This window comes from Drosophila melanogaster, chromosome 2L (genome assembly GCF_000001215.4).
Source record: "Drosophila melanogaster chromosome 2L".
Taxonomy (NCBI): Eukaryota; Metazoa; Arthropoda; class Insecta; order Diptera; family Drosophilidae; genus Drosophila; species Drosophila melanogaster.
Window position 1 is genome coordinate 19,041,547 of NT_033779.5, and position 17,334 is coordinate 19,058,880.

A 17,334-nucleotide genomic window follows, 5' to 3' on the forward strand; every position below is an offset into this window, starting at 1 on the left:
GCTGGGGTGACTTTTAATTGTATTGGTATTTAAAAGGTTTAGTTTAAAATTGAATATATAATAAGTTTAGAAAGATTTTAAAACTGAAATGTTGTAACGGCAAAGTGTGAACAAGTTATTTTCTTTCAGTACGCTGCATAAATTTTAAATGTTTTGCATTTTTGTAAGCATTGACTTGGCAAGCTGTCGGATCTTAAGCTCCGTTTAAAAGTTAATGTAAGCAAAAGCGGCAAAGTACAACTTATAATTGAAAATATACACAAGTTTATTTTTTATTTGAGCGAAACAATCGATACCTCCAGATTTACACGCTAATCGATAACAACGTAGCCAGAAAAAAAGCAAACACGTCACAACACTTTGGCCGCAGTCCGACGCGAAACTAAAGTAAAGGACAAAATGGCCAAACAAGTGGCTGATTACCAGTGCAGTAAGCTCCAGTTGTACCAAAAGCTGGCACTGGTCGTAATCCTGGGAGCAGTGCTTTTCTCGCTCCCGGCGTTGTGCGCCGGCCAGGGCAATCCCAGTTTCAAATACTCGCGGGAAGCCAACGAAAACTTCGATCCGCAGAAGGCTCCACGGGCGGAGCACCATCATCATCATGATCATGACCACGATCATGGACACCACCACCACGGGCACGATCATGATCATGACCACGACCACGGGCATGATCATGGACACCATCATCACGGGCACGATCATGATCATGACCACGACCACGGACACCATCATCACGGGCACGATGAAAGGCACACCAAGGCAAAGCCGGATTTGGGTAATCAACGAACTACCACTCTTAAAATGCCCGAGTTGACCCAAATTTCTTATAGATATGAGCACCATTTGGTTGCACTCGATCGGCTCAACTCTTCTTATCAGTGCCGCTCCCTTCGTGCTGCTGTATATCATTCCCCTAGACAACAGTGAGGCGATGAAGCCGCGTCTCAAAGTGCTTCTGGCCTTTGCTTCTGGCGGTTTGTTGGGTGATGCCTTTCTGCACTTGATTCCTCATGCCACGCATCCACACAGTCATGGAGAACACGGCCACGATCACGGCCATGATCACCATCATCATCATGATGGCGAGGAGCATGAACATGGTCACAGCCACGATATGAGCATTGGTCTGTGGGTCCTTGGAGGAATCATTGCCTTCCTTTCAGTGGAGAAACTGGTACGCATTCTAAAGGGCGGTCATGGAGGACACGGCCACAGCCATGGAGCACCAAAGCCAAAACCAGTGCCTGCTAAGAAAAAGTCCTCTGACAAAGAAGACAGCGGAGATGGAGACAAACCGGCAAAGCCAGCCAAGATCAAGTCCAAGAAACCAGAAGCGGAGCCAGAAGGCGAAGTGGAGATTTCCGGCTACTTGAATTTGGCGGCGGACTTTGCTCACAACTTCACCGATGGCCTGGCCATCGGCGCCTCCTATTTGGCGGGCAACAGCATTGGCATTGTGACCACTATCACTATTCTGCTGCACGAAGTGCCCCATGAGATTGGTGACTTTGCCATTCTTATAAAGTCTGGCTGTTCCAGGCGAAAGGCAATGCTTCTGCAGCTCGTCACAGCGCTCGGAGCTTTGGCGGGCACAGCGCTAGCTCTTCTGGGAGCTGGAGGCGGGGACGGATCGGCCCCATGGGTCTTGCCCTTCACAGCCGGCGGTTTTATTTACATCGCAACAGTGAGTGTCCTGCCGGAGCTGCTTGAGGAGTCTACGAAACTGAAACAGTCGCTGAAGGAAATCTTTGCGCTGCTAACCGGCGTAGCCCTAATGATCGTTATCGCCAAGTTCGAGTAATATCAAAATTGTGGAAAGTTAACACAAAAAAGATCTAATTGCATGTACTGAAAGTGTGCCGCAAACAATTTGAAAGATTTCTGTTCGTTACCTACTCAAAACGATGAGCAACTACTTAAATTTCTTATATTTCAACAGTCAGTAACCGCTATTAGTTCCCAATATAAACAATGCGGCGTTATTTAAGATTTTTTAAGCCTTCCAAATTTGTGCTTCACTTCGAAATGAAATTTTTATAAATAGTCAAAATTACACTGTAAAAAGAATCCTCACTGGCGCTTCTCTCCATTCAGGGTTGTCTTTATCTCGTTGAGACAATACTCGGCCTGCTCTACGGCATCGGGATTCTGGTGTTGCTTTCCCAGTTTCCACGCCAGTCGGCAAGCGTTCTCCGCCTGCGACATCAGGCCCTCGCGAAGATACACCAAACCCAGATTTGCCTGCAGAATGCCTTCCTGGGTGGCATCCTTTAGCTCCTTAGTCAGCTCCATGGCCTCCAAAAGGGTCTCCCTTGCCTCGGCGTACTTTTCCAGCTGTAATTAGTCTAATGTGTTTCAAGTACTTTGGAAGAATAGACGCACCTACGTTTACGTACGCCACACTGATGTTATTTAGGATGGTTACAGAGGCGTCGTTAACGGCACCATAAACATTTATGAGCGTGTCGAAGGCCTCCTTAAAGAGGTTTTTAGCCTCCAGGTATTTTCCCTGCTTCATCAGCAGCTGCCCGAACCTGGAAAATAAACATAAGGAAAAGTATTGAAAAAAGGCTTGGTTAGCGGCAATGGAAACACCTTCAATACCAATTCTTTGTCAAGCCATACAGCTCCAGTATGTCCTTGTCGTCGGGCATTTTCTCCAGTAGCTTAGCCAACTGCTGCAAGGTCCAAGTGAACCCTTGAAAGCTCTTTTCCAGATCCCCTTGCAGCTGAGACATGTGTGCTATCTTGGAGCTGATGTGAAGTATCTAAAGATGAAAGAGATCTTAACTGGTTATGGTGTCTAAGTGGGTCACCCACCTTGGGACTCTCTTCGGTGTGACCCTCGGCAAAAAGCCGTTTCATAACGTCCGTGAATATCTTCTCCGCCTTCTTAAACTGCTCGCGTTCCATGGCCAAATTGGCCATCAGATCAAACACATATGTGATGCCGTCCTTGCTCTGAATATCCTGCGCCATTCGCAGAGCCAGGTGAAGCATTTGCTCGGCCTTGTCGTACTGTTCCCTCTGAATGCACAGGATTGATCGTTTGATGGTCTTGATCAGTTTTTCCTCCGGAGTTTCCTCTTTTTCGTCGGCGCCACCAAACAGATTCAGAGTGAAAGCAGCGGAAAATGCCCAAAACATTCCACCGGAAGAGCCAGAAGCGGGCGGAGCTGCCCAGGACACCTCGTAGCCCGCAGCATTGGAGCACAGCGGTCGACATCCGAATTCTGACCGTTGGTGATAACGGCTTCTCTTCAGCGGCGCAAGATGACAGTAATCTCTGGGATTCACGACAACGCGGAACCTGCCCATAACTTGCGTAAACTTGCAAATATTTCTCACTAACATGTTTAGGGCTTTATTAATTATTTAACTAAAACCTATAATGTTGCAGGTATGGTATTAAAAATTATGAAATAGCACGTATGTAGTGTTGCAAAGCGCGGTAAAGACGTTTTAAAAGTACATTTCGTAACGCTTGATTAAGAACATAGAAGACTTTTAAATAATTTCTACTCTATCATACTTTCGCAAATATATTTATGTTTCGTTAAGATTTCGTAAACAAAGGTTTTTAAATTTTTTAGAGATGACACTGTCAAACAAAACTTTATCGGCAACTTTGGTACCTAACATTTCGTTCATAAGTTAAATCTGCGAACAAAAATAAATTGATAAGTAGAGTTATTAACAATCTCGAATAAAAAACATTTAAGTACATTTGATAAAGTTTTTCGTAATAAGGTACTTCCTTCCCCCATCGCATACGATACTATCGATAGCCGTCAGCGGGGCGATAGACCGAGAGAAAGCATCCCTGTATATTGATGGCGGATTGACGCTCTTTCGCCTAGTAAAATTATTTTTCTTATCAAGAAAAGGTGCAGAATATAACGAGGAGTGAATTCGCAAAGCAGTGCATGAAATAGCTGTGGGTCCGCCGGCTGTACCTACGTTTTATTTCAGATCTTTCCAGCGTCGCAGCGAGTTTCCAGCGATTTTCGGACAGCCATGAGACGTCGCAGCGAGCGAAAAAAGTCGTCGTCGCCCGCTCCGGTGCCGGTGGCAGTTGCACGGAGAAGTCGCCGCTCCCGCAAGGTGTCGGAGAACGAGAAGACCGAGGTCGAGACTCCGGTCGTGGCCCAAAATAATGAGGCCGAATGCCCCAAAGTACCGCCAGCCTCTCAAGAAATCAATGAGGCGCGGGCATCCAGTGAAGAACGTGCCGGATCTGGAGCATCGCCAGTGCGCAGGAGTCGCGGCAGCCGGACGACGCCTAGAAAGCGCACGGAGTCCAAGGGCGGCGACAAGAAGGTGGACACCATACCCGAGGAGGAGCCGGAGAATGGAAAGGATGTTGAAAAGGACGCTGTCGAGGAGGAAAAGACTGTAGCGCCACCCGCGGCTAATGAGAGCGAGTCCGAGGACCGTGCCAAGACGGAGGATCAGCAGGCTCAAGACGATGAATCCTGTGCTGAACCCGCTGTAGTCAAGGATGATGATGTTGAGAAAGAGGACTTAAAACCGCAGCAGGAGGTCCCCACTTCCACTGATGATGACACCAAGCAGAGCGAGCCAGAACAAGAGGTAAAGGTTCCTTCTCCTTCCAGCAAGGATGAGGAACATCTAAAAACGACTAGTGATGTATTAGACATTCAGACAGAAGAGGTCGATGAAAGGGACGAAGAAGCCTCCGCTCCTGCGGAGCGCAGAGAAACCAAGAAGAGGCACAAGGAGCAGATAAAGGAACAGCAACCCGCAGAGGAGGAGGAACACAAGGAAAACCACAAGCAGATAGACGAAAACCCAGAACAAATTCACGATGAACCAGCAGATCTTTCGAACGACAAGCACGATCCATGTCTAAACAGCAGCGCAACCAACACAACCGGTGCTCCAGTTCTGCAGCAACAACGGTCGGTGCGGAAGCGAAAGTGGCTGACTAACAAAAAGTCTTCGGATCGTACCCCGCCCGTGCTTGCCATTTCGACGGATTCCCTGAAGAACATTATAGCCGATGTGGTGCAGCCAGTGCCCCTAAGCGATGTGCAACTGGAATCGTCCTCAGAGGAGGAAGGCCTGGTCACCAGCGATCGCGATTCAGAGCGATCTGCTTCACCGGCGCCCCCATCTGAAGCAAGCAAAGACCGCGATAACAAGGGCAATACCGCCAACACCTGCGACACCACCGCAGAGGCGTCGGCAGATAATGAAGGAGCAGGAGCCGCTCCTCCAGCAGCAGCAGACACGGTTTCAGCCCAGGTCAGCCTGAGCAAAGCCACAGTTTCCACGGCAGCACCACACATAGTCCGTGACCCTAGTCCTGCTCGAAACCGCGCCAGCCACGTGCTCTATATCACCAATTTGGTACGCCCCTTCACAGTGCTGCAGCTGAAAGGCCTGCTGGCGCGGACGGGAAAGATCGTTGAGGAAGATGGTTTCTGGATAGATCGGATCAAGTCTAAGTGCTATGTTGCCTATTCCACTGAAGAGTAAGTATTGTAGTTGCGCAAATAGAACCTAATCTCCAGGGAGTCAGTGAAATATGCCTATAAAAAACTCACACTTGCAATTATTTTGCTTTTCAACCTTTAAGCGAGGCCATCGAAACCCGACATGCCCTGCACGGAGTTCGCTGGCCAGTGTCAAATCCCAAATGTTTGAATGTAGATTTTGGCAGTCGCACTGATATGGATCGGGCAATACTTTCAACGAAGGACGAGGCTCCGAGGTACGGGCAGGAAAACACCAGAGATAACCAGCAGTCGGGCAACGCTTGGTCCCGGTTGGAACCGTCTGACAAAAAAGTAATGGATTATTATCACAGCATAGAAATGCGGAGCTAACTTGTCTTTTTCCTTCAGCCTGCGCGACCTGTACGCGAATGGGATGTTGGCAAAAAGGAACCAAGCGACCACGACAAACACAGCAACGACAGGCGTCGGGACAGCAAGGATCGACTGGACTCGAGGTCTAGGGATGCGGAGCGAGCCGGACAGGAACGAAAGCGTTCTAGGGACAGAGAGGGGCGAGGACGCGATCGGGAGCGGGAGCGACTTGATCGCAATGCACATGCAAGGAGCCGCAGTGGATCGCCAGGTAAAGCCCGTGGGATACATTTTCCTGTCATGAGAAATTCAAAAACACCCCGTTTAAATAGCGTCCAAAACTAAGAAGGAGAATGAACCGCCTATCAGACTACTAGATGATCTATTTCGAAAAACCAAGGGAACACCTTGCATATACTGGCTGCCACTTACGCCGGAAGCGGTAAGTTGCTGAGATAAATAGTTCCAATCAACGAGAATCACTTCTAGACCAAGTCCGCCTGAACAATAAAATTTCTTCCGGCTTTCAGATCGCAGAAAAGGAGGCATTCCGTCAGAAACGCATTGAGGAGCACAAGCTGCGTATTAAGGAACGGGAGGAGCGCCAGAAAGAGCGGGAGAAGGATCGTGACCGCCAGCGCGAGACGCGTCGCAATCGTTCCAACGAACGGCGACGATCTCGCAGTCGCGAGCGGGAGCGAAGACGTTACTAGGCGGAGGCTTGAGATTGAGCAAATAAATGTTGATATCTCAAAAACTAAATCAACATATAAAAAAAAACTTCAAGAAACAGCAACTAAAACTTCAGCAGGGTCTCATCACCACCCGAATAATTTCAATTCTTTTCTTTCGAGCGTTTTGCGTTCCCAATTAGGCCGACGTTTGTAATATTCAACTTGAACTGAACCGACTTCAAATTGAATACTTTCGCCAACGTCTCATCCACATTCTGATTTTGAGATTTCAAACTCTCTTTTCTTCGTTATTTTTCTCATTGTTGTTGTTCCATATATATATAGCATATATATTTCCATATATATATATATAACCTGATTTGATTTCTTTCCTCAAATGTAGCATTTTACAGCGCCTAACGTCACCTCACCCCAAAACGAAACCACAGCAACCAGAAATGCGCCGGCATCAGATCAGCATCAACGCCATGGAAACTTACCATCGGACTCTTGAAACTACTGCAGCAAGTTACCATGCTTATATCTATTCAATAAACAAACATAAAATAATTGATTAAAATATTGTAAAATCAAATATTTCTTAAAATTTTAATGAACTTAGAAATACAATTTAACATCAGTCGGCAAGCTTGTGACAATGCCAAAACCCAAAAATGTGTTTTAAATGTCTGAGAAATATGCTTATCGCACGACTTATTCGAACAGAAAAAGAAAAGAATGTAATTCCTCAAAATTATAGAAAATGTTTTTGATTCGTAAGAATCATGGTATTTAGAGCATATTATTATAATTTTAATACTCTTTAATTTATATATAAGGTCAGATTTATAAAGTATGAACTTTTTGCCATTTATTTACTTTTCCTTATCAATTTTTAGTAAAAACACTGCTTTTATTAATAATCGCGAGTCTAATTTATTGATTAAACTTAAAAAAGAATAAATGAAGTTGTCCGTTAAAGTACCAGAATACCCCCAACAATAAGTTCGTTTTAATCGATAGTCCATGTTAATAAGCTATCGGAGCCGCTTAATGATTTATGTCAATAGTGCTATCGATGAGTTTTAATTTGTATTAACATTAATTTAGTGAAAAAATGTGGTCCGACACAATATTAATTGTTTTTATATCGGTTTGCACCGCCTTCCTGGGCGAAGGTAAGTAAAACGCCAGTTAATTTAGTTAACCCTACATATTTGTTTGCCTAGGTCTTACATGGGTGATGGTTTACCGGACGGAGAAGTACCAAAAGCTAAAGACCGAGGTGGAAAAGCAGAGCAAAAAGCGTAAGTCGGTCAAAGGGTGCTATGAATGGTCAGGAGCTAACCCGCATTCTGTTACAGTGGAGCGCCGCAAGGAAATCCATGGGGACTCCCTGGACAAAGCGGTAAAGAAGAAGATCGAGCGCGACGAGGAAAAACTGAAAAACAACAACCGCGATCTCTCGCTTGTCAAGATGAAGACCATGTTCGCCACGGGATTCGCCTTCACCGCCCTGTTGAGTATGTTCAACAGCATCTTCGACGGCCGTGTGGTTGCCCAGCTGCCCTTCACACCAATCTCCTGGATCCAGGGGTTAAGTCACCGAAATTTGTCCGGTGACGACTATACGGACTGCTCCTTTATATTCCTCTACATCCTGTGCACCATGTCCATTCGTCAGAACATCCAAAAGCTTCTGGGTTTTGCCCCATCGCGCGCCGCAAGCAAGCAGGGTGTAGGTCTGTTTGGTCCTGCTCCAGGCCAGTTCAAATAGTTCAAATTCATTAATTAAATTGTTGCATTTAGTTTTAATGCACCATCAACAATTCTAGCTTAATACATTATTCAACTCGAACATAGGTTGGTCAACAATCAGCCGGTCGAAGCTCAGACGAGAGAGGTCGATGGTTCTGAACTGACCATCCATGATCAGCTCGGATATGGCTCGGCCCACGGCCAGAGATTGCTGTACTCCGTGTCCGCTAAAACCGGTGGCTAGGTACAGATTGTTGTAGTACGGGTGAGCTCCTAAAATGCCGTTCTCGTCGTATACGTTATGATCATAGCAGCCCGCCCAGCTATCCACCACTTGGGCTTCTCCAAGAACGGGAATTCTATTATACAAATGGGGTCTGATGTGCTGGGCGAAATATTGCGGATCAATCATCGCGCTATTATACTCTTCCGTCGAATCTTGCACGCAAATATAGTTGCCGCCCAGGCCATCTCTGCGAATAAAGATGCCCGACGGATCTATTGTCATGGGCATATTCATTCCGGGTGCACTTTGGGCCTGCGAGTTGATGGCGTACATGTATCGCTTGCGTGCGTTGATGGGCAGCGGAACCCGAAGTATTCCTGGACCCACGCCTATCCTTGCTAATCGCGCGATTTGTTCGGAACTAGCACCGGCGCTTATTACACACAGGGCGAACTTGCAAGTGCGTCGCGTACCATCGGGCAGTTGGATGACCGCTTTTTCCAAGCCCGTGTAGGCACCCTCGTTGGAACCAAGATCTGTGACAACAGAAATGTCCGTTTGGGATTTGAACTCGAAGTCGACCACCTGGCCACTGATAAAATGGGCGCCGTAGCCACTGGCTGACCGTCGGAAATTGCTCAGAAGTGCCAACGGATTAAACCAGCCCTCTTTTTCCAGACCAAGACAGCCCAAAGCGATGCCCTTGGTGTTTAGCCAGGGGAATCTGGCAGTCAGTCGATCTGCAGTGAGAAGTTCATTTCGGGCACCCAGTTCGTTTTGTAGCTGAGAGGAGCGCTTCAGGCTTTCCGCGTGCTCCTCGCCAGCGAGCATCAGATGGCCATGGGGCGTAAACTGGAGAGGCACTTCCTCGCCAAAGTGTTTTCTTGCGCTTCGCAGGAAGTCTGCGGCAAATAGTGACATTTGGATGTTTTCGGGCAGGGAGAATTGCTGACAAAGACCGCCCACCGAAACACGCGTGGCTGACTGGGCATACTAGAAATATGTGGAAGGCAAATTAAATATTCGGGGTAGACTGGTACACATCATTTTACTACCGTGTCATCCTTCTCGACCACCACAACGTTAAGACCGTCGCGGGCCTTCTCCTTCAGCCAATAGGCGATGGAGCTGCCCACTCCACCGCCGCCAATGATGAGCACATCGCAATGGGTCTGGAAGTCATCCGGCACAGTGGCTTCCTTGCTCTTGTCGCGCTCCCCTGAAAAGTGAAACTGGCTCTGTGTCGGAATGGGAACTTTCTCGGTCTCCGGTTCCTTTGGTACAAAGAACTCCTTAACTTTGCGCATATCGTTCCCGAGCAAACGGAGTGTTCGTCGTATGGGGTGCAGGTCTTCGCCGGATTTGTCGCCCCCGGAAGATCCACTTCCATTGCTCGTTGCTCCGGCCGAGAAATTACGGCGCTGAAGGAGACCCACCACTTGTCTGTACCGCAACATTTTATTCTCTTTAATTTTAATTTAATTCATATTCCGTATTAATTTTTTATTTTGTGTTATTTTGTAATAGTAATAACGTGCGATGTTATCGGAGTATCGATATCGAAAAGGCTTAACGGAATTGTGGTAATGTTTTATTGCAATTTAAATAAAAATACGCTTTTACTGAGTGCGTAACTTAAGAAAAGGCTTAACGGAATTGTGGTAATGTTTTATTGCAATTTAAATAAAAATACGCTTTTACTGAGTGCGTAACTTAAGAAATTCCTAACCCAAATTAAAGCAATAGATACATTTACTGTAAAACATTAAAAATAAATTCCTATAACATATGAGACTGAAAGTTCGCTCAGTGTACCGTAAAACGTATCGATAAATTGAAACGTAACGGCTTAACAGCTCTGTTAACCAACTAAATTTACCAGCACTGCCTGTAGCCGAAAACGAATAAGAAGAAGAAGCGACATTACTAGGCATTTTTGATTGGGATTGAGAAAAACAAAAGAAAAGTCGGCTATATTTGTGACCCCAGTAAATTGAGAGTTCCATTACAAAATGACCAACGCAACGGACATCGGTGCTAACGACGTGGAGATGGAGGTGGATCCAACGGCGGAGACGCTGGCTGACGAGAAGAAGAACCAAGATGTGGCCGCCGTGCAGGAGATCCGCGAGCAGATTCGTCAGATTGAGAAGGGGGTAGCCTCGAAAGAGTCGCGGTGAGTAGTGCAAGAATTAAAATCTTGTCCCTTCCTTATTATGGCTCATTTCCGCCAACAGCTTCATCCTGCGCGTCCTTCGCAATTTGCCCAACACTCGTCGCAAGCTGAACGGCGTCGTCTTCCGGAATCTTGCACAGAGTATTTACCCCGCTGGTGCAGATCGTGAGGCGGCCGTGGCTTTGATGCCCGCTGTGGAGAAAGACGCCACCGAGCTGCCCGATGTTCCCAAAAAACAAGTTGCCACCAAGGCTCCAATCGCCGAGGTCGATGCCTACTTCTACCTGCTCCTGCTGGTCAAGCTCATCGACGCCAGTGATTTAAAGCGGGCCGGAATTAGCGCCGACGCCCTAATGGCCAAAATCTCCATCCAAAACCGACGCACCCTTGATCTGATTGGTGCCAAGTCCTACTTCTATTTTTCAAGAGTGGCGGAGCTAAAAAACTCACTGGAAGGCATACGCTCGTTCCTGCACGCTCGTCTGCGCACCGCTACGCTGCGTAATGATTTTGAAGGCCAGGCGGTGCTTATTAACTGTTTGCTCCGCAACTACTTGCACTATGCTTTGTACGACCAAGCCGACAAGCTGGTAAAGAAATCCGTCTACCCGGAATCGGCCAGCAACAATGAATGGGCGCGTTTCCTGTACTATCTAGGTCGGATTAAGGCCGCTAAGCTGGAGTACAGCGATGCCCACAAGCATCTGGTCCAGGCCCTGCGTAAGTCGCCGCAGCACGCTGCCATCGGCTTTCGTCAGACGGTTCAAAAGCTAATTATCGTTGTGGAGCTGCTTTTGGGCAACATCCCGGAGCGTGTGGTGTTCCGGCAAGCCGGTCTTCGCCAATCTCTTGGTGCCTACTTCCAGCTCACGCAGGCCGTGCGTCTGGGCAACTTGAAGCGCTTCGGCGACGTGGTATCCCAATACGGACCCAAGTTCCAACTGGACCACACATTCACCCTGATTATCCGGCTGCGCCACAATGTGATCAAGACGGCAATCCGCTCCATCGGACTATCGTACTCACGCATCTCGCCGCAAGACATTGCCAAGCGGCTAATGCTAGACTCCGCGGAGGATGCCGAGTTTATTGTATCGAAGGCTATACGGGACGGCGTGATTGAGGCTACGTTGGACCCAGCCCAGAATTTCATGCGCAGCAAGGAAAGTACGGACATCTACAGCACCCGGGAACCGCAGCTGGCCTTTCACGAGCGCATCTCGTTCTGCCTGAACCTGCACAACCAGAGCGTTAAGGCCATGCGCTATCCCCCAAAGTCCTACGGCAAGGATTTGGAGAGCGCCGAGGAGAGACGCGAGCGGGAGCAGCAGGACCTTGAGCTGGCCAAGGAGATGGCCGAGGATGATGAGGATGGTTTCTAAGCGGCTGATTCTGCAAATTAATTTGTGCTTGCATTCATTTTTATAGAAATATAATCCGCAATTAAATAAGTTACAATAATTTCGGAACTTTTTTAATTAGGTATTGGAAATCAAAAATAGTTCAGAACTGATCTTTCTTTTTATTCAAGCAAAAAGTTGTATGTTGTTGTTGGTAGACAATCAAAAATTTCAATTCGGTTAGAAATGGAAAAACATTTTAAAAATGTCACTCTTCTGGCAGCCTTGGCGCGTTAATTTAAAACGAAGTCTGGCAACATAGATTCATATTCTTCTTTAGATCTTTTCCCTCCAAAGCTATTTTATTAAAGATCCCTTAAGTACATTGGCAGGACTTTTCTCTGATTGATAGAGGTAATTTATGATATGTAAATTATAGATGGAAAAGATGCAAATATTATTTCAATTACTTTAAACACGACCTTCCACAAAAAGCACACTTTTTCTGACGAAGGTTTTGGTCGGCAGTATTAACGGTCACACTGGCGCAAACAACACAAACAGCAGCCACGGTCACACAAATCAAAGTGGAAAAAATTTTTAGACAAAAAGGTGCACACAATGCAAATTAATTAAAGGCCGTGCGTATTAAATGCCCTAATACGCGATCCTACGTACTGTATTTTGCTGCCGAAAAGTGCAACGCGCGCCTATCGGGGAGTTTCGCGGAAATTGCTGGGTTTTTTGTGACAGCGGCGAGTAGTCTCCTCCGAATAACAGCGGCCGAACAGCGAGCGTTTTGCGAAGCAGCGAGTGCCTGGCCAATGTGGTGCAGCCCCCCGCCACCCGCCGCCCGCGCACCCCCTACCCCGCTAACGCGCAAAATATACGCGACTAGTTGTAGTTGTGGGCAGCAGAGCAGCAGGAAAAGCAGCAGCAGCCGATCAGCTCTGCCTTTGTGAGCGGATTAGTGGCGAAGAAGCCAGCGAAAAGCCAATTAACAGTGCCCCGGGAAGCTGGGCCGGTGTCCACGAGCGGATCTCAGCCAGCCTTCGACAATTCCGGCTGTGATGCAGCAGCTGCTGCTGCCACCTAACGAGATTCTGGACGCCTTTTGCACCCACCACACGTAACTAGAGCACTCACACTGACGCGAGCACACACACACACTCACACACATTCGGAGACGGGCCAACTGGCGAACGGGCACACTATTAGGTGGCCATTGATGCAGTGCAGCCGCTTGCAGGGATTCGGGATCGGTAGGTGAAAAGGACTGGGACAAGCGTGGAGATGATTTGCAAACAGGACGTTCTGCAGTGGTTTGAGAAACTCGAGAGCTACAATCGGATCGAAACGATGTACGCCCTGCTCACCGCCTGCCTGCCATTCGAGCTGCGATTTTTGGGCACGCTCCTCGAGGAGCAGGGCCGTTGCGACTCGGAGACGCTGCGAGGCATGGAGCTGCGGGCGAATAACCCGCACGAGCTGGCCGCCGACATGGTGAACTGCCAGAAGGGCGATCCCACCGACCGGAAGATCCGGCGCAAGATGGCCCTGTATCTGGCGCTTATCCGTGCCTGCAATCGGAACTGCGTCAGTGAGATCTACCGCACGCTGGAATGCTGGGGCGAGTGCGATTTCAGTTGCATTAATGATCAGGACACGCTGTTGGAGCTGCTGCTGGTCTACACGATGGCAGCCATCCACCCGGTGTTCTCCATGGAGGAGCAAAAGAAGATTTTCGGCATTCTGGCTAAGATCAAGGAGAACAAGTTGGTAGCAGAGCGATTCGCGCCTCAAATGCAAAGACAGACACAGACGCCAGTGCTCCAGCATCCTCACCCGCCGTCCCCACATGACCTGGTCATTCAGCAGCAGCCACCACACGTGATCCACCAAATACCAGGACCGCAGCAGGCGCCCCCGCACCCGCAACATCCTCAAATGGTGCAGGTACTGCAGACGCCGCAGGGCAACATACCCATGATCTTTCCCCAGCACTTTCAAAAGGTAAATCTTTAAATAGAAAACCACTAAAAGTTTATTAACTTAATCTGTTCATCTACAGCTTCTGCCCAGCTCTGATGGAACGCACCAGATCAGTGTCGATGGCATGCCGCACCTGATGCAGCCTAACATCACCATTCCAGCGGACACTAGTGCCATCATCAGTCACCAGAACACGGGATGGACGATGCGTCACTACGTGCCACAACCGCCCCACCAACAGCCCGCTCTGCAGCAACAGCAGCCGCAGAGTCTGGACCATCAAGTGCCACCTGCCAGCTCGCCGATGCTGAGTCAGCAATCCTCGCCATCGAGTAGTCGCACCACGAGTCCTCAGCGGGACCGCTCCCTTATTAACGTTCCACTGCAGGCGCAGCAGCAACCACATCAGCAGCAGCAGATGAGGGGCATGTCCCAGCGAATGGCGGATCAGAAGAACACGCGGCGTCCCTCGGCGGAGACTACCCCGCCGCCAACCTCAATTGGCGGCGAGCAGCAGCACGATGTAATTATTAAACAACTAAATAATTTGTTTATTTATTTGAAGCAAACTCAAGATTTAAATTTAAAGGAAATTAACTAATATCAGCATTAGCATCCATTGTTTAGCTCGGCAATATTTAGTAGTCTCCATATAATCACCATAATCATATCGCTTATACGACAAATAACTTACCTTTACAGAGTGTCAACGAAGGCGGAAGCAGTAATTCCAGCGGAACCAGTCTGCACAGACTCATCCGCAACGGTTTTCCGCGTCTAGGACACAATCATCGAGTCAAGGCAAATACCTTCATACCACAGCACCAGCAACAACAGCAGCAGCATCACTTTCAGAACCCCAACTACAACATGAACGTTATGATGCAGAGTATGAATATAAACGACGATGGCAGTGGATCGATGATGAATTCCATGAACTCCACCAAAAGTGCAGCTACCACGGGTAGTGAATCGGGCAGCTCGAATGGATCCTGTGGTGACCTGTCGCCCTCTGAGACGCCAACGCCCACGCAGCTCTCACTGCCACTGCACAATTCGGTGGATGCGGGAATGGGCATGATCACGACAGTACTGCCCACCGGTCTGGGAAACTATCAGCCGAAGCCACACCACTTCAGCTACAAGCAGCAGCAGCAGCAAATGAATCTGCAGCAGCGGCTAAACGGACGCAATGGGATGGATAAGACCTATCAGCAGGTTTACACAACGGGCACGCCAAGCATCGTCAGCGATGCACAGACCATCAGCAGCGCCAGCCTGCAGCAGCAGCAGCCCCAGACCCTTCTCATCAGCCAGTCTCCGGTGAGCACACCCACGACAACGGTGCTCCTGCAGCCGCAACAACCGCCGCCCACAACCTACAACACAAGCTATCCATATCACCAGCGAGGACCCCCGCCGCCACAGCAGACGATATTCCAAGCGCATAGTGCGCCGCCTCCCCAGACGGTGCGTGGTGGCTTCCGTTATCCGATGGGTCCGCCACACAACGGTGAGCTTATTTACCCGACCTTCCACACCAGCCTGGCCTTCCTGCCAATGACAGCGGGAGGAACTCCTACCGCGGTAACGCCTGCCCAGCTCCAAAGCACAGCGGCCGTGGTCAGTACGAACGCGGTGAGCGTGCAGACGGTGCCGACGCCACAGCAGCAGCAAGTCCCCAGCACGACGCCGTACAGTGCCCTCACTGTCTGCCCCATCACGGGAGCGGGTGGTGGCGGAACCGCGCCGAAAGTGATCTCCTGCTACAACTGTGGATCGCAGACGCACAGCGGGCGAGAATGCCAGGAGGCGTCGATGGAGGATGTGACTCGAAGCGCTAGCTACAAACTGGACTACTCCGAGACGAGCATGGACTCAAGCGCCACGGGCGATCACCACAAGGACGTGGGCAGTGTGCAGATCAACTCAACGGCGACTGCGGGGACGGTGACCAGTACGGTGAAATAATACGGAGGGACCGTATATTAACGTACATATATGGAAATATTATTACTGCTATATTAATGATTATGCATAATCCTTACCTACTTATACGAATTACCATTTATTATGATTGTGTAGTGCGGAAATCAAATTTCTCGCCTTTGCCACGTCTCTTAGTTCCGTAAGCCTCTCAATTCGCGTTAATTCAATTCGAGGATCGGCAGGCGGCTGCGGTTGCGGCTAAGTCTTGACAACCCTTATCCGTAAATAAGAATGATTTAGGTGCGCCCTGCCATGCCCTGCCCTGCCACGCCCCTCCCACACACATAGTCGATAACGAATTTTAGTCATATGCCACTCTTAATATTTCTAACGTTAAGTTGAATGTACAACAGCAATAAGTAATAATCCTAATCCGCGTTCTGCGCTCCGCGTTTCCGTAAACTCACTCAACGGGCAGATATGTTACAAATGCCACGATCGAATTAAGCTAAAGAACCATTACGTAAGCCATTACGCGACCACGACGGGGGGCGTAACCATACCGTAACCTAACGTAACGAAACGGAATGAAACGAAACTGGGAGAGGGGATTGGAGTTGCCCAGGAAAACAGAACACACGTAGCATACGGATTAACTAGCAAATATATTAAAATTGATTATGTGTATAAACAAACGAGTGTAGCAGCACAGTGTGCATAGTTAACCGACTTCTGATTCCAACCGAGCCCTCTGATCTACTAACACCCTGTACTCTAGTTACTCCGCCATCTATTTATTTGCTGCTCCTTTGTTTAAACATGTATTTTTAGCAATGTTTTTTTTGTACTTTATATAAATACCAACATACTTATATACACACATATATATATATATATTACATTATATATATATATATTATTTTAAAGCAAACAATCGTATATGATACACTCTTATGTGGATAGGGCGTACGTTACTGCTAAGCACTCTGTCTAATGATTATTTTATGTACTCACAACTTGAACCCCGATGGGCAACTGTATATGAACTGTGTATGAACTGGTCAAGTTAGAGAAATAACCGTTAAGGTCACGCCAAAACCGCCCACGGTTGACCACAAAATACAATTGCCTGCCCTTAGTTTCTTATGTATAGACGTTGTTAAAATTTTGTAAAGTCAGCAGACGAACTGCAAGGTAATGAAAATAGAAGCAAATGATTTACATGAAATACACACTCTTCTGAGTTTGCTGCTAATGCGTAGGCATGACAAACAATTATTATATTTCATTGAAATAATAAAAACAAATTGTTTCTAAAATTCGAGTAACAAACACAAAGCTACAAGTCGAACTGTTTTACTCAGCTCCTGCACTTTGCCTTTTTATGTTTTCCTTTGATCTT

The 17,334-nt window shown here is 47.9% G+C and overlaps 7 protein-coding genes across 11 annotated transcripts; 5 read left to right on the forward strand and 2 right to left on the reverse strand.

The window, feature by feature from the left end:
• The first annotated feature begins 315 nt into the window (after window positions 1–315).
• On the forward strand, window positions 316–2,068 carry Catsup (Catecholamines up). The gene is made up of 2 exons (NM_080192.3): window positions 316–778; window positions 834–2,068. The coding sequence occupies exons 1-2, from the start codon at window positions 400–402 to the stop codon at window positions 1,802–1,804; spliced, it is 1,350 nt and encodes a 449-aa protein (NP_524931.1). The 5' UTR covers window positions 316–399; the 3' UTR covers window positions 1,805–2,068.
• On the reverse strand, window positions 1,989–3,602 carry Ttc19 (Tetratricopeptide repeat domain 19). The gene is made up of 4 exons (NM_136090.3): window positions 2,824–3,602; window positions 2,608–2,771; window positions 2,390–2,537; window positions 1,989–2,337 (listed from the first exon to the last, which is right to left on the reverse strand). The coding sequence occupies exons 1-4, from the start codon at window positions 3,355–3,357 to the stop codon at window positions 2,074–2,076; spliced, it is 1,110 nt and encodes a 369-aa protein (NP_609934.3). The 5' UTR covers window positions 3,358–3,602; the 3' UTR covers window positions 1,989–2,073.
• A 206-nt stretch (window positions 3,603–3,808) lies between these two features.
• Window positions 3,809–7,271, forward strand: Acn (Acinus). Of its 3 annotated transcripts, NM_136091.4 has the most exons (6): window positions 3,809–3,890; window positions 3,976–5,501; window positions 5,606–5,816; window positions 5,874–6,108; window positions 6,170–6,279; window positions 6,368–7,087. In NM_136091.4, exons 2-6 carry the CDS (start codon window positions 4,021–4,023, stop codon window positions 6,548–6,550), a joined length of 2,220 nt encoding a protein of 739 aa, NP_609935.1. In that variant the 5' UTR covers window positions 3,809–3,890; window positions 3,976–4,020; the 3' UTR covers window positions 6,551–7,087. The 3 variants fall into 3 exon arrangements, with proteins under 3 accessions (NP_609935.1, NP_001260556.1, NP_724153.1); NM_001273627.1 differs by having other exon boundaries at window positions 3,809–5,501; window positions 6,368–7,271; NM_165273.2 differs by having other exon boundaries at window positions 3,809–5,501; window positions 6,368–6,631.
• Window positions 7,272–7,529: 258 nt separating this feature from the next.
• CG10470 (uncharacterized protein) lies at window positions 7,530–8,338 on the forward strand. The gene is made up of 3 exons (NM_136092.2): window positions 7,530–7,689; window positions 7,741–7,818; window positions 7,876–8,338. Exons 1-3 carry the CDS (start codon window positions 7,629–7,631, stop codon window positions 8,286–8,288), a joined length of 552 nt encoding a protein of 183 aa, NP_609936.1. The 5' UTR covers window positions 7,530–7,628; the 3' UTR covers window positions 8,289–8,338.
• On the reverse strand, window positions 8,297–10,066 carry l(2)37Bb (lethal (2) 37Bb). Its single transcript, NM_080530.3, has 2 exons — window positions 9,551–10,066; window positions 8,297–9,488 (listed from the first exon to the last, which is right to left on the reverse strand). Exons 1-2 carry the CDS (start codon window positions 9,950–9,952, stop codon window positions 8,343–8,345), a joined length of 1,548 nt encoding a protein of 515 aa, NP_536791.1. The 5' UTR covers window positions 9,953–10,066; the 3' UTR covers window positions 8,297–8,342.
• Window positions 10,067–10,243: 177 nt separating this feature from the next.
• Rpn3 (Regulatory particle non-ATPase 3) lies at window positions 10,244–12,135 on the forward strand. 2 transcript variants are annotated; one of them, NM_057952.4, is made up of 2 exons: window positions 10,244–10,671; window positions 10,733–12,135. In NM_057952.4, the coding sequence occupies exons 1-2, from the start codon at window positions 10,508–10,510 to the stop codon at window positions 12,051–12,053; spliced, it is 1,485 nt and encodes a 494-aa protein (NP_477300.1). In that variant the 5' UTR covers window positions 10,244–10,507; the 3' UTR covers window positions 12,054–12,135. The 2 variants fall into 2 exon arrangements, with proteins under 2 accessions (NP_477300.1, NP_001260557.1); NM_001273628.1 differs by having other exon boundaries at window positions 10,383–10,671.
• Window positions 12,136–12,531: 396 nt separating this feature from the next.
• CG10492 (uncharacterized protein) lies at window positions 12,532–17,275 on the forward strand. Of its 2 annotated transcripts, none has more exons than NM_136093.3 (3): window positions 12,532–14,024; window positions 14,083–14,526; window positions 14,706–17,275. In NM_136093.3, exons 1-3 carry the CDS (start codon window positions 13,305–13,307, stop codon window positions 15,972–15,974), a joined length of 2,433 nt encoding a protein of 810 aa, NP_609937.1. In that variant the 5' UTR covers window positions 12,532–13,304; the 3' UTR covers window positions 15,975–17,275. The 2 variants fall into 2 exon arrangements, with proteins under 2 accessions (NP_609937.1, NP_001097179.1); NM_001103709.2 differs by having other exon boundaries at window positions 14,706–16,864.
• The last annotated feature ends 59 nt before the right edge of the window (window positions 17,276–17,334 follow it).